This window comes from Pseudomassariella vexata (assembly GCF_002105095.1).
Source record: "Pseudomassariella vexata strain CBS 129021 chromosome Unknown BCR38scaffold_8, whole genome shotgun sequence".
NCBI lineage: Eukaryota > Fungi > Ascomycota > Sordariomycetes > Amphisphaeriales > Pseudomassariaceae > Pseudomassariella > Pseudomassariella vexata.
In genome coordinates this window covers 1,170,567-1,189,907 of record NW_024467963.1, presented here as the reverse complement: position 1 = coordinate 1,189,907, position 19,341 = coordinate 1,170,567, and the positions used below count along the sequence as shown (strand labels likewise).

General features: G+C 48.6%; 3 protein-coding genes across 3 annotated transcripts; 1 reads left to right on the top strand and 2 right to left on the bottom strand.

Annotated features, from left to right (window-relative positions):
- Nucleotides 1-4,843: 4,843 nt before the first annotated feature.
- BCR38DRAFT_345397 (uncharacterized protein) lies at nt 4,844-5,122 on the top strand (the record flags this gene model as incomplete). Its single annotated transcript, XM_040856179.1, has 1 exon — nt 4,844-5,122. The coding sequence occupies one exon, from the start codon at nt 4,844-4,846 to the stop codon at nt 5,120-5,122; it is 279 nt and encodes a 92-aa protein (XP_040714915.1).
- A 705-nt stretch (nt 5,123-5,827) lies between these two features.
- On the bottom strand, nt 5,828-6,648 carry BCR38DRAFT_345464 (uncharacterized protein; the record flags this gene model as incomplete). Its single annotated transcript, XM_040856183.1, has 2 exons — nt 5,828-6,178; nt 6,295-6,648. Coding segments are annotated over 2 exons (705 nt in total), but the record flags the coding sequence as incomplete, so codon positions are not given.
- Nucleotides 6,649-9,093: 2,445 nt separating this feature from the next.
- On the bottom strand, nt 9,094-12,758 carry BCR38DRAFT_225772 (uncharacterized protein). Its single transcript, XM_040854284.1, has 5 exons — nt 12,581-12,758; nt 11,356-11,467; nt 11,091-11,230; nt 9,724-9,976; nt 9,094-9,666 (listed from the first exon to the last, which is right to left on the bottom strand). The coding sequence occupies exons 1-5, from the start codon at nt 12,695-12,697 to the stop codon at nt 9,584-9,586; spliced, it is 705 nt and encodes a 234-aa protein (XP_040714913.1). The 5' UTR covers nt 12,698-12,758; the 3' UTR covers nt 9,094-9,583.
- Between the last annotated feature and the right edge of the window lie 6,583 nt (nt 12,759-19,341).

The following is a 19,341-nucleotide window of genomic DNA, read 5'->3' as shown; positions in this document are numbered from 1 at the left end:
ACACCGCTATTTACATTATCCTTTGTCGGCTGGTGTAGTTGGTCACTTCGCTGGTAGATAAGTCCCGATTTCAGCCTCGCCCACTTGGGTCGGTGACGAGTCGCGGGTTCGAATCCTGCAGCTGACACACAAGGGGGTTTAGTCAACCCTTATGGCGCGCTGCCCACCTTGTTGACTTCGCCTACCTAGCGATAATAGGGAGATTGGTGCAGTTTAGGATTACGAGCATCCTAGCCAGTCGACCGTCAAGCACTACGTCGGCGGAATATAACTCGACAGCCGGTCCAGAATTCGAATCGTTAATCCGGCCCCTTATCGGACCTCGCCTATCCGATAACGCTCGTCGGCGAACCCGTCCCCTCACGATAGAAGGCGCGCAGCACGCCCTCTCGCCGCGATTCTTGCGAGCGTCTAGACCACGTTACGGTCTATCCACTTGAGCGTATGGTTGAGATGTATACGCTCGACGAGAACCCCAATTAGCAGATACTACGACTTGTCGCGACAAAAAAAATAGTCGAGCATCTTCTGCACATCAGCAGCATCCCACCCCTGAGGACGAATTTAAGTGCCACATTACCACACTTATCGGTAGTTCAGGCAGGGGTTGTAGCACAGACTTAGGGAGGGACAGGAGGTTTAGTAGTCGTTTGGCTACAAGTTTACCTGTATAACCGCCCGACGCGGCTTAAGGGCCCGCTATATCATCTATAGCCCCTTAAGGGAGTACTTGTAGAGGTACCGAGGGTTAACACCTACGGCGTATTTAATATTATTTTTTCATTATCCTTTTATTTCTCAACCACTTTTGCTTCAATTGACTTTATTCCAAGTATTCGATCTGATCTGCTATCAATGCCTTCATATACGAAAGAAGACCTCGCTGCCGCCGTCCTAGACGTCGCAAGTGGTAAATCTGTGCGACGCGCTGGCCTGGATTGGGGTATACCAAGGACTACACTTATCGACAGACTTCAAGGCGCTGAATCAAGTCGTGAGGCCTCTGCTAGCCAGCAGAGGCTATCTCCAGTGCAAGAAAAACACTTAGCAAACTGGGTTTTGGTCGAGGAAGCCCTTGGACTAGCCCCAACGCACGCGCAAATCAAGGAGCTCGCGTAGCGCGTCCTATCCCTCAAAGGTGACCACCAACCACTCGGCAAGAATTGGCTGGAAGCCTTTCTAAAGGGTCACCCAGCACTAAAGACTAAAAAAGCAACGCCGTATCGACTCTCAGCGTATCAATGGCGCGTCTACCGAGGTAATCCAAGCCTGGTTTGCTTCAAAATTACGTATTCCTGCAATTCAAGCGATTAAGCCGCAATGCAGGTATAATATGGATGAGCATGGCCTTATGGAGGGTCAAGGGGGCTCTGGGCTAGTTGTCGGGAGCGCTACCTTACGCGCAATACACCAGAAACAGCCTGGTTCGAGGGCGTGGACGTCAATTTTGGAATGTGTGGATGCCCTCGGCAATACCTTAACCCCCCTGGTTATTTTCAAGGGCAAGGACGTCCAAGAGCAGTGGTTCCTGATAAAAATCTTCAGGACTTCAAGGACTGGCGTTTCAAGGCATCCCCCAAGGGCTGGACAGACGATACGATAGCTATCAAATGGCTTGAAGACGTTTTTATACCCCTTACGCTTCCTCAGGACCCTTCAGACACTCGTTTACTTATTTTGGATGGTCACGGTAGTCACACAACTGATACCTTTATGTCTCTTTGCTATCAAAACAACATATACTTATTATTTTTACCCCCACACTCATCTCATGTCCTTCAGCCCCTCGATGTTGGGGTGTACTCAGCTATGAAAACGGCATATCGCAAGGAGGTCGGGTTTTTAACCCTATGATACGTTACCCCATGGGGGGTTACCCTATAGCTATAGATAAGATAGATAAGAGCTATAAAAGAGCTCTGCCAGGCCAGAATAGCTGACCTGGCATCCTTTTCCAATACAACAATTCACACCCCATATGCACTCGCATCACCCTATTAACTGATTCAGCACCTATTGGCAAGCGGAATTTTATGCGCTGTTACGCCAGAGCACGCCAGAGCACGCCAGAGGGCCCTAACGGCTCAAAATATCAAGTCTAGTTGGCGTACAAGTGGTCTATGGCCCCTGAATGTCGCTAGGCCCCTTACTAGCCCTCTTCTGCTTGAAAATAGGAACCGCACACGTCACCAAGGTCCAGACATTCTTATTACAACCCAGCAAGTCCAGAAAACGCTCCAGACGTCTTCAGAGGGCAATGTTGTATGGTCAACGCCAGAGAAGAGCGTAGATATAGAGCGCCAGTTTAGGGAGTTCAATCGACTCCAACAAACTAACATGACTACACAACGCCAGCTATTTAGAAAGATGAAAAAGGGTTTGATGAGAAGGATTATCTATTAGTAAGCGCAGAATTACAAATTGAGGGCCTGAAACAGCGATTGGAGCTTATGAAGCCACGGAAAAAAAAGAAGGTGCAAATAAGTCCAAACGCGAAATTCGCAAGGATTGAGGACGTACGGCGGATGAGGGAAGTATCTAATGAAGTTCTTGTTGATGATTCGGGTTCATAAATATCTAATGTATCTACTGTCGAAAGCGATTGTATAGTTGTTCAGAATTGAATTTGTGGTGGTTGTTTGAAATTGCAGTGTTATTCGTGGTGTTTTGTTTTATAGGGTGTCGGAATGGGGGTGAAATATGTTATAATTACACTGGGGTTAGAGAAGGGATATAGCTCAGCGGCTAAAAGAACGCATACGCTAAACAATTATCTTTCATCATCCAATCTTTTTCTTTCATTCTTCCAAAGGAGTAAAATGATGGATAATAGACTGATTGACGTCAGTCAGTTCTGTTGCTATATACTAGGTCTGAGATCTATAAGATACCTGACGTTAGATAATATCCAGATGACCCTGCCCCAAGACATTCTTTATCATATCGACGTCTCCACAAGGACGAAAGTAGAGTCCTGAGTTTTTAGGAGCCACGGTCACATGGGCGGGATCAGCGTAACCGCTGATGGGATCGGCATTGGTGCCTGGGGTCGGGCATATTTCGAACAGGGCGATGACTCGTGCCAACAATATATACAACTCTCGATTCGCAAGAGTGTAGCCCGCACACATATGGTAACCCAAGCCGTAAGTGAATATGGGCAAGTCAGGTTCCTCAAGCCACCTTTCGGGACGAAATTGTTCAGGGTCCTTAAATATCTGAGGGTCTAGAGTGGAATAACAAATAAAAGTCAGCATTGCTTTATTCTAGTCAGTAGGACAGGAAGATTACTTGCCCATGTTACAAGAAAACGTATTGTAACGGGGTAAGGCCAGACATCAGGGAAATAGGTTACGGGGCTAGGAGAAAGTTTATTTTCTCTTCTTTAAGAAGCACAGAGGTAGAGCAGGACATGAATCCTTCGTCATCATTTTTTTATATCATTATCATCTTCACGCATCATCATCCTCATCTTCATATCATCATCTCCTTTTTATCTATATCTTCACCTTCGCTTTTCAGTCAGTTATTTAATTATTTTAGTTATTCAGCTTATCTTTACGTTCGAGATCCTATTATCACGATACGAGTATCAGAGGCACATCCGACCAACTCGCGCACCAGACGTATAATAACTTCGCTCTTATAACCAGTACCACGATCTTCGTCTGATAAGACCAACAGATGGGATCTGTTGGTACTGGAGCCGTCTGTTCAGCGTGTTAGGTGGTAGGTATATCCTACTGACCGCCTGACCCCGTTTCAGTATTTAACACGACTGTGGTGCCCTCAGGAATAATTTTGCCTTCATATTGGAAGGGTTGCACTGTGAGTCGAGGAAGCCCTAATCTTGGCATAAAGACAGTCTGGCTGTCTTCTGGCCTGGATTTTAGCTTCGATCTCTTGGCTCAGTCTAAGAACGTATGCGTCGCGACGTGTGCGTAGTTCTAGCGCTTTACCATAGTACAAGTTGAACGGCCACATACAAAACAAGGAAATTTAGTCCTGAAGATTGTCCGTCATACTTCGCAACTTGAGAATCTGGTCTTCAACCTCGATGATCTCGTGGGTGAAAGGGTCGCTAAGATATATCCGCCGGCCATAACAGATCGAAAGAGAAAGACTGAGTGTCAGCCTTGTGATTGGCTTTGAGACAAGCACCGGATTCCGGCCTTCACTACCATAGTTCAGAAGCTCTTGGAGAAGATGTCGAGACTCAAGTTCAATTTTGCCCAGATTCGCCTTGATGGCGGGTTTGCTTAGCTCCGCTGTTGTGGCTTTTCGGCCTTTTTTGAGAGCATCGCTATATCTAGCTGTGCTAATCGTTGGACCTAGCGTACCTATAGCTTCGGAAGGCGAGCGATAGCGCGGAGTACTATAGTTAGGCTATAAGTATATACGTTAACGTGAATGTACACCGAGCTGGCCACCCTTACATAACCTCGCATAGAAATTTTACGATAGTAAAACCACAACACCGTAAATCAATTGAAACTACTCTGAATCTTCCTCTCCAGAAGATGGCAATGCGATGTTACAAGTTCGCGCATTATGCCCAGTCCCGTTGCAAATACCACAGCGCCTCGGGCGCGTTTTTACGCGTTTGGAGGGTGCTTCGGGGGACTTGGTACGTTGTTGCCGCTTGTCGGAGACTAAGTTTTTGGTCATTTTTGAGAGCTTGAAGGGCTAGCATTAAGTCTGCTTCGTTGTATGACTTTGCCATAATTGGTTGTTGAGAAAATCAAACATTAAGTTGGCCGGTCGCATTGGCGCATGAAAGTGGCCAGCTCGGTGTCATGGCCAGCTCAGTGTACATTCACGTTATAAAATAATAGTAAAATATATGGCAAAAACATACAACACTAGGGATTCGCTGGTGGTCACCCACCCAACTACTAATCTAGCGGTTTGCAGCTTATCTATAGGAGAGCGGACGGGATCCCGAGTTCTCTGTAACCTATGGTCGTATGTGTCAAAGCTTGGTATTAGTGGAACTTATGTAGAACTAAAGCCTCCCTTGAGCTCGGAGAGAAACACTTATAATAAGGGCGATACACATCCCAGCACGACTAAAATTAAGTATACTATAAAACGAAACCTTAGGACTAAGGATAAGGACTAGAGAGACTAAATATAGCTACAGATATTTATAATATCTAGCGAACGACCGAGGAAAAACAAACATATAGCAAAAACATACAACACTAGGGATTCGCTGGTGGTCACCCACCCAACTACTAATCTAGCGGTTTGCAACTTGTCTATGGGAGAGCGGACGGGATCCCGAATTATCTGCAGCCTATGGCCGTATGTGCTAGAATAGCCTGTTACTAGAGCTTATGTAGAGCCAAAACATGCCTTGAGCTTGAATAGAAACACCCAGGACAATGGCGATCGATACCCAAGCACGGTAAAACCCAAATGTACTATAAAACTTGTGGATATATGTATAATATGAACTTGCATGGTTTCTTTTCGGGACTAAATACGTTCATGATGAGTGCCGTAGTAGTCATATGTCGCCCACGCTATTCGGTATGCGCTGGGTTTCAGCGGCGCTCCTGCCACTATAGCATCCTGAAATGTAGCAGACGGTTAAAGTACCCTGAATAACTGCATTGTCATCTTGGCCAGCCTGGAGATCTAGATCCTCCGAGTGAGTAGGGACTGATAAACACACGAGCTTTCTGGAACTTATGATCATCTATTCAAAATACCACAAGGATGGTTGAAGCCACTCACTTAGAATTAAGCGAAGCCGTGGCCATGTCAAGGAAAACTAAGTGCAGAAATGCTATGCGCCTTCCTGTGGATGCAGACCTAAGGTTCAAGATTCATCCCGTCGCGGACCCTGTTCCAGTGAAATCCAACTGTCCCGCCCTCCCCACTTCTTCAAAACCCCGAACAGGCGACTCTCATCACCTATAATTGACAGGCACGGTTTCTGGGGAGGGAGATCATCGATGAATTTTCGGTCTGAATGCCGGCGACGCGGAATATCTAGCACCATATTCACGTTGAATAGCCCGGCCCAGGCAAGCAGTCGCTCGCCCTTGTTGTTGGGGTCCAAGGCAGCTGCGACATGAAAGTTGCAACATCTTGGACATTGACGTGGCATGCTTGTAGAATGTGTAGTCAGTTCTATTGATCTTGGTGCCATCATGAAAGTCAAAATAGACTTACCAGGAGGGTAATGAAACCCAAAAGGAATATCCCCGGGCTCACCGTTGTAGACGTTCCTGTTCTAGCCTGCCGTGGTTTGCAGATAGCGCTTATGCAGTGCTGGCTCTATACCAAGAATGGGTTCACAGACTTAGCGCTAAAGCCAGGGTTTTCGTCCCCGAAAAACTTAAACATGGCCCTCTCGGTCTCTACTTTGCTTGCCGCGTACACGTAGGGAGCTCGCTTCGGCTCATACGGCGGCGGTACCCATGCCTTTTCCAAGGCAGCATCATTCCAGGAGTCTTCCATCACAGTGACTGGAACTCCGCCTTTAGGTGAATACGCAGCGCCAACGGACGAGTTGTAGACGAATCTCTTGACCGAGGGCTCCCGGGCCGCAGCATGGAGGAGGCTTAAGATGCTTTCGACCGCCTGGGGATTCACCTTGTTCGGGTCTGGGCTGAAGTTTAAAGGTGTTGCAAAATGTATATTCTACCATCTTCCGGTTGAACCATCACCTGACTATCCGGAGCAAGTGATCTCAAGCTTTAACATCGGTATTTTTTCCCCAGAAAACACGGAATTTGTTCAAGGTCTAAACCAAGATTTGGCCGAGGTCTGGCTTGTTACGAGGAAGTTCTTGTTACGAACCGTTGGCCCTAGACCAACATTACAGGCCCGTTGGCAGGCCAGGTGGATACAGACGCTATGATCACGGGACCCCGCATCGGATAAAGGAAAAGACCGACAGGTCACGTGACCTACAGGGGTGGATATGTGGATCGCTACATATCCAACATATCCAAGTGTGGATCAGTGAAGGAGAGACGGATATATAAGGGACAGGACTCCCAGGCATTTCGTAGATAGACAGTCTCTACTTCAGTGATCAATCTAAGCATCAATCTAACCCATTGGTGAGGCAAACTGCCTTGACGACTCTATTACCAGTTACCCTACTTGAATACTTCAGTTACCCAGAGCCCTATACTCCATACGTCAGACCCCGATATTATTGCTTGAGGACTCCGCAGCAGGACTTACTTACTAGCACAAACCCTTACAGACTCTTTAGTGGTTTACGCAGCTAGACTATTAGAGGTTTCGTTACATGGGCCTCTAACTTCGTTAAGCGACAACCACAGCTCAAGACGGTATTTAGCCGTAAATATGACTATTCTCGGGCCTTATTCGAAGATCCAGAGGTTATTCAAGGCTGGTTTGACCTTGTGCGCAATACAATTGCGAAATATGGGATCGCCGATGCCGACATCTACAATTTCGACGAGACCGGTTTTATGATAGGTCAGATCACCGCATCGATGGTTGTTACGAGCTCTGAAAGGAAAGGTAAGCCTAAGCTAGCCCAGCCTAGCAATCGGGAATAGGCTACGGTGATCCAGGGCGTCAATTCCCAAGGCTGGACGGTCCCGCCATACATCATTGTCAAGGGCCAATACCACCTCTCTTCCTGGTACGAAAACGACGCGTTGCTGAAGGACTGGAGGATCGCCGTGAGCCCAAATGGTTGGACTACGAACGAATTGACCGCAGATTGGCTAAAACACTTTGACAAATACACCAAAGGCCGGAAATCGGGTGTATATCGCCTTCTTATCCTGGACGGCCACGAAAGCCACCATTCCGACGCCTTTGAGCAATATTGCAAAGAGAACAAGATTACACTTTGTATGCCTGCCCACTCTTCTCATATCCTCCAGCCACTAGATGTGGCATGTTTTGCGTCGTTAAAAAAGGCCTACGGCTCGCAAATTGAGAAGCTCGTCCGAGCCCGGATTTCGCATATCACAAAGTGTAAAGATAGGTGCGGCTGGGTGCCAGGGAAGGTGACTACGGTTGGGCTGACACGGAAGTCAATTCCAAGAAGTGAGGTGTTTTGTTGACTTCTATCTGCCGAGCTAAGTGTTGCGCGTTTGGCCCATTTTGAGGAGCTCAATCTCCGACAATTATCCGATCGCTCGGCGATTTCAGCCACACAGCCACACTGTCCTTGACCTCACACAAAGGAGGACTTTCTTCCGGCATTTTGCGACGCATTCAAGAAGAGCCTGACCGAAAGCAATATTCGTGCAGGCTTTCAAGGGGCTGGGCTTGTGCCTTTAAGCCCAGATATTGTTATTGAGAAGCTGGATGTGAAATTACAGACACCAACGTCCTCCCGGCCCCCTACGCGGGAAACCCTTCCTTGGGCTTCTCGGACGCCAAACAACCCAACCGAGGCTACTTCGCAATCCGAATGTATTAAATCTCGAATTGCCAGGCATCAAAATAGCTCCCCGACGTCAATTTACGATGCTATCGATCAGTTTTCGAAAGGAGCGCGGAGTATTATGCATAAGATGGCTTTACTCCAAGCTGAGGTCGCGGAACTTCGAGAGGCAAATGCTGTAATTAGCAAGCGGCGCAGGGCCAAAAAAACACGAGTACGGCTTGGAGGATCACTTAATTCACAAGACGTACAAGATCTCCAAGATCAAAAGGACGTTGCGCAGCAAGTACAGCAGGAAATGCGTGGAAATAGCGCTGGATCAAATCGTGGCCAGCCACGGCAACGGCGCTGTGGCGTATGCGGGAAGACCGGGCATAATGCGCGAACCTGTCAGGTAGAGATAGAATCATCTGGGCAAGAGTATTCTGAGTAGTTTTAATTGATTTACGGCGTTGTGGTTGCGAAATCGTGTTGAATTCCATGTTTTGCTAGTTGGCGTGACCCGTTCGCTTGGGTGACCCGTTCGCTTGTGGACTACGTTAGTTGTTTCCCTCTGTATTCTTTAAAAATAATAGTATTTAAGAACCATAAAAGGCGAAATGGGTGTCGCGGGTTTAGTTCTATAAAAATGATAATAGATTCTAATTTGGACACCTGTGGCTTTACCATAGTACATGGCGAGTGGCTTGTATCTTTAAGTACCGTTATTAATCTCATTATGACACTAAAGAGTCAAATCTAGCCCTTCTACCCCAGTGCTATACTGTATGCATTAACAATTTACTTGCATATCGACACCTCGCCGTAACCCGGCAATTAAGTTTTTCTTAAATAGTGCAATGTTACCCTACAGCCCGTTTTATATTGGCAACGACAGCTGTATAAAGCAATGATTACTTTAGTGTGCGTAGCATATTCCTAGAGCACAGACAATTCCTTTCTGTCCTTGAGAAGCCGTTGCTACTGTATGAACCAGAAAACCAAAACGCATTTCTCGTTGGAATAGACTGAGGACTTCTTTTTCATATCTGCACCAGCGTAGACTTGGAACAATGAAATAGACAGCTAAAACGGAAAATGATCCGTCACAGCCTCCAGCATTCCCGTCAACCCGAAGGGTTTTGGCCTCATGTCGTCCTCATGCCGTCCTCGGCCCTAACCTTGTGTGAGTTTCCATCTCTTGCGAGGTTATTATTTTGATGGGAAGATGCGAAGTGCTCTTTTAAGTCGATCTCGGCGTCTAGATTTGCCAGATCCTGCTGGCGTTATCGTACCTGTATTCTAGTTTAATACTCGATCTACGGAGGTCAGGTTCGACGGCACCAACTTACCTGACAGTGTGTCATTCAAATTCAACAGAGTATTCCGCAACGATTGGGTATCTTTATGTGAAGGCCCAAGCAGTGCTTGAAGACTGGTATAAGCTCGTTCATACAATCTTTTAGCCTCAGCTGCCTTACCCTGAACAGATAGTAAGGCTCCTAGATTCTGTGCAGTATTGATTGCTCGCCGATATCTAATATCATTCGGTGGACCTGTAGTTTTCTCGTACCCTTGAAGCGCCCGCAGATACATGTCCTCCGCCTCTTGCAGCTTGCCTTGGTCGGCGTAAAGGACCTAGGTTGTTAACCGTGCTAGTGTTGACGTATGATCGGGTCCCCACGCCTTCTCCTTCCCTTGAAGCGCCCGCAGATACATGTCTCCGCCTCTTGCAGCTTGCCTTGGTCGGCGTAAAGGAGACCTAGGTTGTTAACCGTAGAGAGTGTTGACGTATGATCGGGTCCCCACGCCTTCTCGTACCTTGAAGCGCCCGCAGATACATGTCCTCCGCCTCTTGCAGCTTGCCTTGGTCGGTAAAGGACCTAGGTTGTTAACCGTGTCTAGTGTTGACGTATGATCGGGTCCCCACGCCTTCTCGTACCCTTGAAGCGCCCGCAGATACATGTCCTCCGCCTCTTGCAGCTTGCCTTGGTCGGCGTAAAGGTTCCCTAGGTTGTTAACCGTGTTAGTGTTGACGTATGATCGGGTCCCCACGCCTTCTCCTTCCCTTGAAGCGCCCGCAGATACATGTCCTCCGCCTCTTGCAGCTTGCCTTGGTCGGTAAAGGTCCCTAGGTTGTTAACCGTAGAGAGTGTTGACGTATGATCGGGTCCCCACGCCTTCTCCTTCCCTTGAAGCGCCCGCAGATACATGTCCTCCGCCTCTTGCAGCTTGCCTTGGTCGGCGTAAAGGTTCCCTAGGTTGTTAACCGTGTCTAGTGTTGACGTATGATCGGGTCCCCACGCCTTCTCCTTCCCTTGAAGCGCCCGCAGATACATGTCCTCCGCCTCTTGCAGCTTGCCTTGGTCGCGTAAAGGTTCCCTAGGTTGTTAACCGTGTCTAGTGTTGACGTATGATCGGGTCCCCACGCCTTCTCGTACCCTTGAAGCGCCCGCAGATACATGTCCTCCGCCTCTTGCAGCTTGCCTTGGTCGCGTAAAGGTCCTAGGTTGTTAACCGTAGAGAGTGTTGACGTATGATCGGGTCCCCACGCCTTCTCTTCCCTTGAAGCGCCCGCAGATACATGTCCTCCGCCTCTTGCAGCTTGCCTTGGTTTTGTAAAGGTTCCCTAGGTTGTTAACCGTGAGAGTGTTGACGTATGATCGGGTCCCCACGCCTTCTCCTTCCCTTGAAGCGCCCGCAGATACATGTCCTCCGCCTCTTGCAGCTTGCCTTGGTCGGCGTAAAGGTTCCCTAGGTTGTTAACCGTGTCTAGTGTTGACGTATGATCGGGTCCCCACGCCTTCTCCTTCCCTTGAAGCGCCCGCAGATACATGTCCTCCGCCTCTTGCAGCTTGCCTTGGTCGGCGTAAAGGTTCCCTAGGTTGTTAACCGTAGAGAGTGTTGACGTATGATCGGGTCCCCACGCCTTCTCGTCCCTTGAAGCGCCCGCAGATACATGTCCTCCGCCTCTTGCAGCTTGCCTTGGTCGGCGTAAAGGAGACCTAGGTTGTTAACCGTGTCTAGTGTTGACGTATGATCGGGTCCCCACGCCTTCTCCTTCCCTTGAAGCGCCCGCAGATACATGTCCTCCGCCTCTTGCAGCTTGCCTTGGTCGGCGTAAAGGTTCCCTAGGTTGTTAACCGTGTTAGTGTTGACGTATGATCGGGTCCCCACGCCTTCTCGTACCCTTGAAGCGCCCGCAGATACATGTCCTCCGCCTCTTGCAGCTTGCCTTGGTCGGCGTAAAGGTTCCCTAGGTTGTTAACCGTGTCTAGTGTTGACGTATGATCGGGTCCCCACGCCTTCTCGTACCCTTGAAGCGCCCGCAGATACATGTCCTCCGCCTCTTGCAGCTTGCCTTGGTTTTTGTAAAGGTTCCCTAGGTTGTTAACCGTAGGAGTGTTGACGTATGATCGGGTCCCCACGCCTTCTCTTCCCTTGAAGCGCCCGCAGATACATGTCCTCCGCCTCTTGCAGCTTGCCTTGGTTTTGTAAAGGTTCCCTAGGTTGTTAACCGTGTCTAGTGTTGACGTATGATCGGGTCCCCACGCCTTCTCGTACCCTTGAAGCGCCCGCAGATACATGTCCTCCGCCTCTTGCAGCTTGCCTTGGTGTAAAGGTCCTAGGTTGTTAACCGTGTCTAGTGTTGACGTATGATCGGGTCCCCACGCCTTCTCCTTCCCTTGAAGCGCCCGCAGATACATGTCCTCCGCCTCTTGCAGCTTGCCTTGGTCGGCGTAAAGGTCCTAGGTTGTTAACCGTAGAGAGTGTTGACGTATGATCGGGTCCCCACGCCTTCTCTCCCTTGAAGCGCCCGCAGATACATGTCCTCCGCCTCTTGCAGCTTGCCTTGGTTTGTAAAGGTTCCCTAGGTTGTTAACCGTGTCTAGTGTTGACGTATGATCGGGTCCCCACGCCTTCTCTTCCCTTGAAGCGCCCGCAGATACATGTCCTCCGCCTCTTGCAGCTTGCCTTGGTTTTGTAAAGGTTCCCTAGGTTGTTAACCGTGTCTAGTGTTGACGTATGATCGGGTCCCCACGCCTTCTCCTCCCTTGAAGCGCCCGCAGATACATGTCCTCCGCCTCTTGCAGCTTGCCTTGGTCGGCGTAAAGGTTCCCTAGGTTGTTAACCGTGTCTAGTGTTGACGTATGATCGGGTCCCCACGCCTTCTCTCCCTTGAAGCGCCCGCAGATACATGTCCTCCGCCTCTTGCAGCTTGCCTTGGTTTTTGTAAAGGTTCCCTAGGTTGTTAACCGTGTCTAGTGTTGACGTATGATCGGGTCCCCATGCCTTCTCGTACCCTTGAAGCGCCCGCAGATACATGTCCTCCGCCTCTTGCAGCTTGCCTTGGTTTTGTAAAGGTTCCCTAGGTTGTTAACCGTGTTAGTGTTGACGTATGATCGGGTCCCCACGCCTTCTCGTTCCCTTGAAGCGCCCGCAGATACATGTCCTCCGCCTCTTGCAGCTTGCCTTGGTCGGCGTAAAGGAACCTAGATTGTGAAAAGCCCAATATAAGTCTTGATCGCTGTCTTGAATTGTGGCGCAACACTTTGTCGCATGTGATAGAAGTCGCCTTTGAAGCAGCCAGAACTGAGGCTCGTCTTGTGATGGGACGCGTGCAGCTACGCAGTCTAACGCAAGCTTAGCTAAACTGATGTCCCAATATTCATTCAATGCGTGGATGGTCCAAGTGTGTACGCAGGTGTGAATGCTGTATCTCCGTGATCCGAATAGGTCTTGTGTCAACATGTGCATTTCGGCAAGCCCATAGTCATGCAGTGTGCCTATAGCGCAATTAAATTGCAATTCATCAGCCAACTCGTATATCCACGGCGGACCATCTTTATCGTTAGGCTGTAGAAGTTCGAACCATATGTCATCGTTGTCAAAATATGCCCACCATCGGAGTAAATGGGCTGCGAGTGGGTTTTGTTCCTGGACTTGCTCGTATGAGAGCTGCCACGTTGAGCAGAGTGTGCGATCTTGGTAAGAACCCAGGCTTGGGGTACTTGTATGAAGTCTTGCCCATGATTCTCTATAAAGGCGAAGATAGTCACCGAAGCCGATTGTAACGCGCCTTAGGTATGCTCCAGCCGTGGCAAGGGCAAGAGGAAGCCCGTCAAGTTCCTCCACAAGCTTTCTAACATCTATATCTGTGGCAATGATTAGGGGAGCTCTGCTTAGCTGTGAGAATCTTACCATGTTCCAAGCTGGATCGACCTGAAGTCGTCGAGAGGATTTCCAGGCTGTCCTCTATTGACTCAAGCTTTCTCGTTCGAATCGAATGACCTAGACTGATCTGCGACGATCGTGATGTGATGATGATCGAGCCTTGGTACGCTTCGGGAAGATAGCGGTGGATATCAATTGCAGCATTATCCGTGGGGTGGGCTATTTTCGGGTTGTCATAATTGTCGTATACAATAAGCCACCTAGTATTGCCTGGCAGGCTGAGCCAGGTCTTGACAGCATCGGCTACCTCTTCGTGATTCTGCTGTAGGTTTGGAGCACATAAACGGCTAGCATCGGGATGTTGCTGCAAGATTTGCCGCGCAACTTTGCTGAAGCTTTGTTGGATAGAGGCTTCGTCCTTAATGTTTAACCAGAATATAGCGGAATATTCATCTCGGTACCGCTTTGTGTATGCGACGGCGAGCTGTGTCTTACCAATGCCACCAAGACCGTGGAGAACAACGACCCGACGGCTTCCATCCGAGTTTAGTGTTCTGCGCATCTCTGCCAACTCCCTCTCTCTTGCGACGAAATGTTGGACCTCAGGAACTCCGGACAGACTGAAGGTAACGGAGAAGTCGTTCGTGACGATTCCTAACGCTGTTAGTCTCCAAGCGTGCCCTGCTTTTAGACTTTGGAACGGTGTTCACCCTTCACAGCTTTGTGGACCTCTTCTCGCAGCCGCCTTTGTGCTTTCTCTCTCCCTTCGCCGTAAATCAGCGGCATGTGAACGTCGAATAACCCGAGGAGCGAGTATGCCATGTCCTCTTCGTATTTGGTCTGACGATTACGGACCCATGCCTCTCGTTCCAAGACGGGGAAGTCGGACAAAGGATCACCGCGGAGAGCACCCGTAGGGACGTCGGTGATATTGCGTATCTGAGACTCTAATGATCGTTTGTTACCTAGCCAGAATCCTTCCTTCGAATAGAAGTCCACTGACTTCGGGGCGATGAGCTCTTGAAGTGTCCACCCACGAGTGAACCATCTGCTGTTTCGAAAGGCCAGCTCCCAAGCGGTCGGGCTATACTGTTCACCGAACGCTGCAGTGCTGGAGACATCTGATAGATAAACGTAGCATCTCTCCGCATCCCGATACCACCGGAACATGCTATTGATTGCAGTCTGGAGCTCGATAGTGTCGGACTTATCTATACAGCAGGTGTCGACCCAGAAGTATCGCAACCCGTGCTGTCTCGCTTGTTCAGCACAAAACTTGATCTTTTCGTAGCCAGCTTTGTGCTGCCAATGATCTTCTGCCTTCGCTAGGTCAGCGAAGACCACCTCGTCTGGTCCCCACGTGTGGGAAAGGATCGCGTAAGAAGGAATATCGTCGGAAGCGAGGTCCGGGGTAAGGCTGTACCTGCCAGCGTCGTCGCGTTGTAATAACCGCATCGTAAGGCCTAAGATTCATGCAACTCAGCGCTCTGTTAACATATAACAGACGATTTCTGGCTGGAGGACGTTGCTTTCCGGATTGAAGCTAGCATCATTTCCGTCGTCGCAGATCAGTCAGAATTGTAAGGCTGCAAATGCGGGGTATGGGCCAGTCGACTTAGCCGCAAGCCCGTGGACAACATAGGATAAAGATCGAGGCTCGTTTACGCGTCTGATTTTGTACTTGCTGTTACAGAGTGATGCACACTGAGGCCGTTCGTCTTATGCTGTTGTGAGAATTGTAAGGTTGTAAACAACAATAAGTGCAAAGAGAACAGCACAGTTCGCGAGCGCTGGGAGTAGGATGTTACAGCTCCACTTGGCAGCCCACCCGCCCACTACTACAAAGTGTGCGTCGTCCACCCTGATTTCCTCCCGTCCTTTTCTGTCCTTGCCTAACCTACTATCAATCTTTCCCGGCTATGTACACAACCATGGCGCCCTAACTGCATCCTGTGTAGCGTGATTACATCAAGTCGATGATAAAACTAGGTCTTGAAAACAAGGTTATCGCGTCCAAGGCCTTATGTAGCATTCGCGCCGTCCAGAGAATCCGGCTCGAAAAAGAACCACCCGAAATGTCCAGTGAGAACAGAGCCTCCATCGATCCCCATAGCTATATCACACAATCCATGCGGAAAGCTTTATGTGACATACTAACCGAACGTCCGGACATGTATTGAAGCGAACTCGTAAACTTTGGGAATGATGTATTTGGGAAGGTAGTATCCGAAAGATCAGCCAGTCGGGCCTTACAATCAATAGGTTGGACGAGAACGATGATCCGTCGTATCGCCTAGTAAGGTAACGAAGACCTTCGAAATCTCTATCTTCAAACGGTCTCGAAATATAAATCTTACCATCTTTTCTTTGTTGATGAATTTGGTTATGATAGAAGGACTGGATATCGACGCTAGGGTTGGTCACCAAATTTGGTTGTGGAAAAAGATGGCATATGCCGCGCAAGACGGCATCACACTAAGGCGAGTGTATCAAGGGTCTACAGACAGTGAATTGTTCCAAGACTTCGTTACGCAGCTACTTCATCACTGCTGCAGATACCCAGAGCCTATATCTGTGATGGTTATGGACAATGCTTCCTGGCATCATTCGGCGAAGATTCAAGAGATGTGCAAAGAGGCTAGTGTAGTAGTCCTATTTATTTCACTCTACTCGTCAGACTTCAACTCTATAGAGGTGCATTTTAGAGAGCTTAAGAATTTTATGAAGAAAAACTGGTTCGAGAACGAACATTTCATCAAAAGAGAGTTCAAAATGTACTTGGAGTGGTGCGTCGACGTGGTCGGTAACGATGCAAGCATTGCAGAGAATCATTTCCATTATATAGAAATATTAACCACGCAGGCCCCCCAGCTAGAAGCAAAGACCCTAAATCTAGAGTTTTGAATATTACAGTAAAGCAGAATGCCACAGTACGGCAGATAGCACCAGTCAAACATCTCCACTTTCTGTGTTCTGTGACTCTTTCTACCACTTCTCTATGTTAGTCTTGCTCACAAATTGCAACGCAAGTCCAGATTTCACTTCGCTTTTATCAATAAGTCAGTAGCGGCCTTTGGATACTGTAGAATAGAGTTCGGCTTTAGGAAGTCATCCATTACACACTGATTCCCTACTTCCAGCTCCGCGCCCCATCTCATATCCTTTGTTTGCGCCAGTATCCAATTACAATACTCCCTAAAGCTTCTATGCTCTATCCCATCTAATACTTGTAGAAGTATCGGCAGTATAGGCAGGTCCGCAGTGATTAGATACATGGCTCTTAAAAGGGCGGCAACTACTGGGGTCGCTGTTCCCCTTCCGCTTCCGGCTCTTAGCTAAGACATATTTGAGTATCTTGGAAGGGATCTCGATACCGGCATTGAAGTTATATTATTTTTCTTCTTCTTTCATCTTGTTATTAATAATAATATTAAATACGCCGTAGGTGTTAACCCTCGGTACCTCTACAAGTACTCCCTTAAGGGGCTATAGATGATTGTCAGAGAACAGAATGCCATAGGCACCAGTGGGTGTCAGGACACTGAACGCAGGACACCGGTGGGCCGCCGGAGGGGTGTTTCGGACAAAAGACTCCCGAGTCATGATTACAATCTATGTGAAGCTTTGGGATGACGAGAGTCAAGATCCTTGGCATCGCCGACCCTGCTGTTATGCCGGGTCCAAGCGGCGGCCTAGCTATCTATATAAGGACCATCTCGAAGTAGGATAGGGAAGGAGTTGTCAGAGCCACAAGTGTCATCCGAGGCAGGCCGGCTTCCACCAGGTAGGAAGCCGTTTGTGGCGGCTAGAGAGCCGCTTGTGGCGAATGAGAGCCGTTGAAGCCGTTTGCAGCGGATAGGGAATCGCTTGGTTGCAGATAAGGAGCCGCTGTCCAAGATATTGGCCGAAGTCGGAGGAACACAGACATACGGAAGCAAACATCCAGAATCCAAGAGAGAACCTCGGCTGGCTATAAGTAAGGAGTCGAGACGAAGGAAGATAGAGAGGGCAGAGATCAATGCATCACCGTGGGCACCCCTACCTGAGACCGCCAGTGACCACCCGGTATTACGTAGGAGGGACGCCCGTTACTCCCCATCACTCTGTACTATCGCCTTCGGCCTAGCCGTACCCTGACAACGACCATATCGATTCAGAATAGGAAGCTCACGGTTTCCGGTGGCGAGAATCGAAGTGCCAAGCTAGACACCTCGTCTGGGTTTGTCGATCCGTCATTCGACGAGCCGTTTGAAGTGGTGCCTGGCAAACATGCCGTGGAGGTGGAAGGCATCTCAAATCCCAATTCCCCATTCCCTTTAGAGTATGCGGCTTCTCTACGTTCTTCAAATAAGAAGAGATTCCTGCTAGTCAAGTTATTATTATCAAGAGATGCCAATGTTTCTTAGTCGCTAGAGAATAAAACAACCGAACGTACTGCTGCTGGCTATTACGAGTGATAACATCCTCATGCTCTGATTTGACTTCTTCCCCATTAAGACAAGTGGAATCATCAGGAAACTGATACCCTTACCATCGGAAACAAGATATGTCCCAGAACCCTTCTTCTTACTCTCCAGACTCCTCGTCTGTCAGTTATTGCGTATTTTCTTAAGCTTGGCGCAAACACAAACAAGATACAAAGCCATGGTCGTTTCCCACTGCAGTATTTATTCGCTCAAAGACGCGCGGACACTGAAAATATGATGTTCGGGTTTGAGTTAGAAGAATACGAGATCATTGATTTCATAAACTGTTGCTTTCATACGATGGCTGTGCGAACAGACCGGGTGATGCCAAACAGGGACGGGCCACGGCCTCACTGCAGGTGCCAATAAGTCGAAGCTTCGAGCAAGCAGTTCAACTTCTATTGAAGTCCGGCGCCGACATTGATTGCCCGTCCGACGGGCCCGGGAATCTAAGCCATTGGTCTCAGATGTCCAAATTCCAAGATTGCAAAGCTATTACTGCAATACCACCACCCAAGGCTCTCGGGGCACCAATTAGAAGCGACAGTCTGGATTGGCGATGTATAGCTTATTATTATGCTTTTGGACGCTGGCGAGTAGTTAAAAGGTTAGAGGCTGCTCCGCGCTATCAGGCCTAAAACCTCGTTTCATTGATCTGCTGATGGAAAATAGCGTGCAGTTCTTCAAAGGGCATAAGTTACGTTGTAGAGTTGAGCTGAGAGAGACCGGACGTCATTGAAATTATTGAGGAAAGAGGCGCAAGTGACTGGAGGCCGCACTGGTCTCCAAAAACCCTAGACTGATATCCAAAGCACTGAACGAATTTGGTCTACAATTCTGGTACCTATTATGAGACTATTTGCCATGCCTTAGAGACATGCGACTACGTGATTACGTATGTCTGTTCCTACTGAGGAATGAAGCTCCGACGGGGGATTCCAAGCTCACTTCTCTCTCAATTACCGTTTTGTATCCACGCTGATTGGAGTTTGGGGAGGTTGCCCAAGGTTCTTCGATGAATATGTCCACCGGTGTCGAGTGGCAGTCATCGACGAAGAATCTGGAGGGAGGGTTACACAACGTGGAACTTAAGCACATTGTTCTGTCATGTTGTAGATTTACTTTCATACTCTTTCATGCCTCTGGTGGGATCGGGGACAGTTTCGATTTTCATGCAAGCCAGACTGGGACTAGAAAAATAGACTTGAGCAGCCTAAATTAGCGAGGGAGACTTCCAGGAGACCTATCGATCAGTCAGTAACTTGGTTTGCCTATAATACCCGTAGTCAACTATCACACTGCAGAGGCTTCGAGATACGTGTGTCTTAC